At 45.4% G+C, this 2,273-nt stretch overlaps 1 protein-coding gene across 1 annotated transcript; it reads right to left on the bottom strand.

Annotated features, from left to right (window-relative positions):
* Positions 1–880: 880 nt before the first annotated feature.
* LOC118389535 (G0/G1 switch protein 2-like) lies at positions 881–1,997 on the bottom strand. The gene is made up of 2 exons (XM_035779434.2): positions 1,849–1,997; positions 881–1,715 (listed from the first exon to the last, which is right to left on the bottom strand). Exon 2 carries the CDS (start codon positions 1,684–1,686, stop codon positions 1,342–1,344), a length of 345 nt encoding a protein of 114 aa, XP_035635327.1. The 5' UTR covers positions 1,687–1,715; positions 1,849–1,997; the 3' UTR covers positions 881–1,341.
* Between the last annotated feature and the right edge of the window lie 276 nt (positions 1,998–2,273).

Genomic DNA, 2,273 nt, shown 5'->3' with positions numbered 1-2,273 from the left:
CCCAGTTTCTGGTGTGAATTACATACATGTGATTATCTTTGAGCTAAAGCTGCCACATTGTTTGTTCGGTATCTCAGTCGGCCAAAGCCACAAAGAGCGTCATCTATGATGCACACCCACAGCGTGTCAGCCTCATGACCCTGTTAAACTAGGCCGGGCTTCAATGGACATTGACTTTATGGGGGAAAAGGTCAACACACCGAACCCAATGACACAAAACTATTTCTTCCTGTTGCAGGGGAGACTAGAATCTAGAGCCCAGACCCTGATAGAGTGATGATTGCCGGCACACAATGGAAATAACGGAGGCCTTTTATGAAGCACTCTACACTATAAAGGGAGGGCAGGCGTGACCTCATCTAAAGCCAATGTGTAGAACCAACCTGGATGATTCGCAGCAGACATGAAACACAGATATTGTGAAATGGAGTTGTTTCACCCAAATTCCTATCTGTCTCATGCTGCAAAGTGCATGAAATCCATTGAATCGTGGATTTCTAGATTAGCTCATTCCAGGCTTAATGGCAAATGCGTCTTCCTCCTCTGTAAACGTGTCTAACCACTCAACACCAGCAGTTACCATTTTACTCAAAGAGCAAGCAAAGTTCAATGATCACGTCTAGGTCAATGATTGGTCTAAAGGCGTGGAAATAGCGGGAAGGAAGACTGGCAATAGGGATCATAATTATAAACTACATTTGGGGACCTCTGCTTACCCAGCATGAAGGCGCCCTCTAGCGGCTAAGAAGGCAAAAGAGCCACTATTGAAAGGTATATTAGTATCATACTCTTTTTGTATTACAAAATTGATCGTGGAAGTGTTCATAGTTGGGTGCTTATATATATAATACATCCCTCTACGGAAAAAATACAAATCAGACATTGTGAATACAAATAATTTATTGAGTAGCAAAACATTATATATTTACAGCACTGATAAAATAGCACTTTTAAAAAGTCTTATCCCAAAAGTTACATTTTTGTAACATGGATGGAACCGGGCAGCTTGAGATATGCCATTGCCTGCACAGCAGCAGCCCTGCGAGCTCTCATTAGCCGACAGTGAGTCTGACAGCGGATCTTTCGCCTTCCTTCCACCCGGGACTCAAACTTAAGCTTGTGGGATTCCACCTGACCCGTCAACGTGGGCTACCCAAAGCAGCGAAGCGCAGTTAAACCCAGTCAGACAACTTTTCTGTTGACTGCTTGAGGTTGCCATTCATTCGTCTTGTGTAGCTATTTCGAGTGCGTATGTCGCGCACCGTATTTGGCGTGGGAAGGACTAATACAGTTCCTTTTAAATATGTAACAGTGTTTTTGGCGCTGGCCCTTGAACGCGCATTACGCGGCGTGCAGTCGGTTGACAGCACCAGCGCATCTCTGAAACCCCGTAGCCTGTTGCAGCTTCTTGGGAATGGTGATCTGCTCGGTGGCTGAAACTTTTGCTACCTCCTCCGGTCTCCTTTCCTCCTCCAGTGTCTTCTGCTCCCGGGCTATCAGCAGAGCCAGCTCGGCGTCCAGCGGCTCCCCAGAGGAGAAGGGCTGGCAGATTGTTTCCACCAGGCCCAGAACCGTTCCCAAGAAGGCAATCACGGAGCCCACCAAGTACACCTTCAACATGCGCCGGCTGGGCTTCTGCGCCAGCATTTCCTTAGCGAAGGGGATGATTTCGTACATGGTGTCCATTTCGGATGGATTATGTTGTCTGATTTTGACTGGGGAGAGAAGAGAGTTTTCGTCACAGGGGTTATCTTTTACGTATGCAGTTGTAAATTGTCACAAATAAGCACTTTTAATGATCACAACGTCAATGCGAGGACAATCACGTGCAATGGTGGGCTTACTTACTTTATTCAAGTAGGGTGCTCTTGTCTTATTGTATTTATTAGCCCAGGGCGTCCTGTGTAGCTTGAGCACTAATCAATGGCAGCTTCTCGTTTATAAATACCTGTTTTTTTTTTAAATCCACGCCCACTCGGTGACGCGTTATGACAATTATTTGAGCTCAATCTTCTGCTCAAACAGGAGCATGGCTCCAGCTGAACGTGAGCTACGTGTTACAATAGTTGCGCAAACTCCTCTCAAGCGCTCTCACCCACGCTGTAAAGTACGGTTTATTTATGTGTGTAGCCTGTATGTGTCTCTGTGCCTTTTGTAGCAGCATGTACCAAATTATGCCAAGGGCGAATCTATGTGATTCATCGAATCAATAAGCTAACTATTTTCATCGGTTATTATTAGGATACTGTTTAATTATCATCTTCAATACCTGG

Source organism: Oncorhynchus keta, chromosome 10 (genome assembly GCF_023373465.1).
Source record: "Oncorhynchus keta strain PuntledgeMale-10-30-2019 chromosome 10, Oket_V2, whole genome shotgun sequence".
Taxonomy (NCBI): domain Eukaryota; kingdom Metazoa; phylum Chordata; class Actinopteri; order Salmoniformes; family Salmonidae; genus Oncorhynchus; species Oncorhynchus keta.
This window is presented reverse-complemented; position numbering and strand designations above follow the sequence as displayed.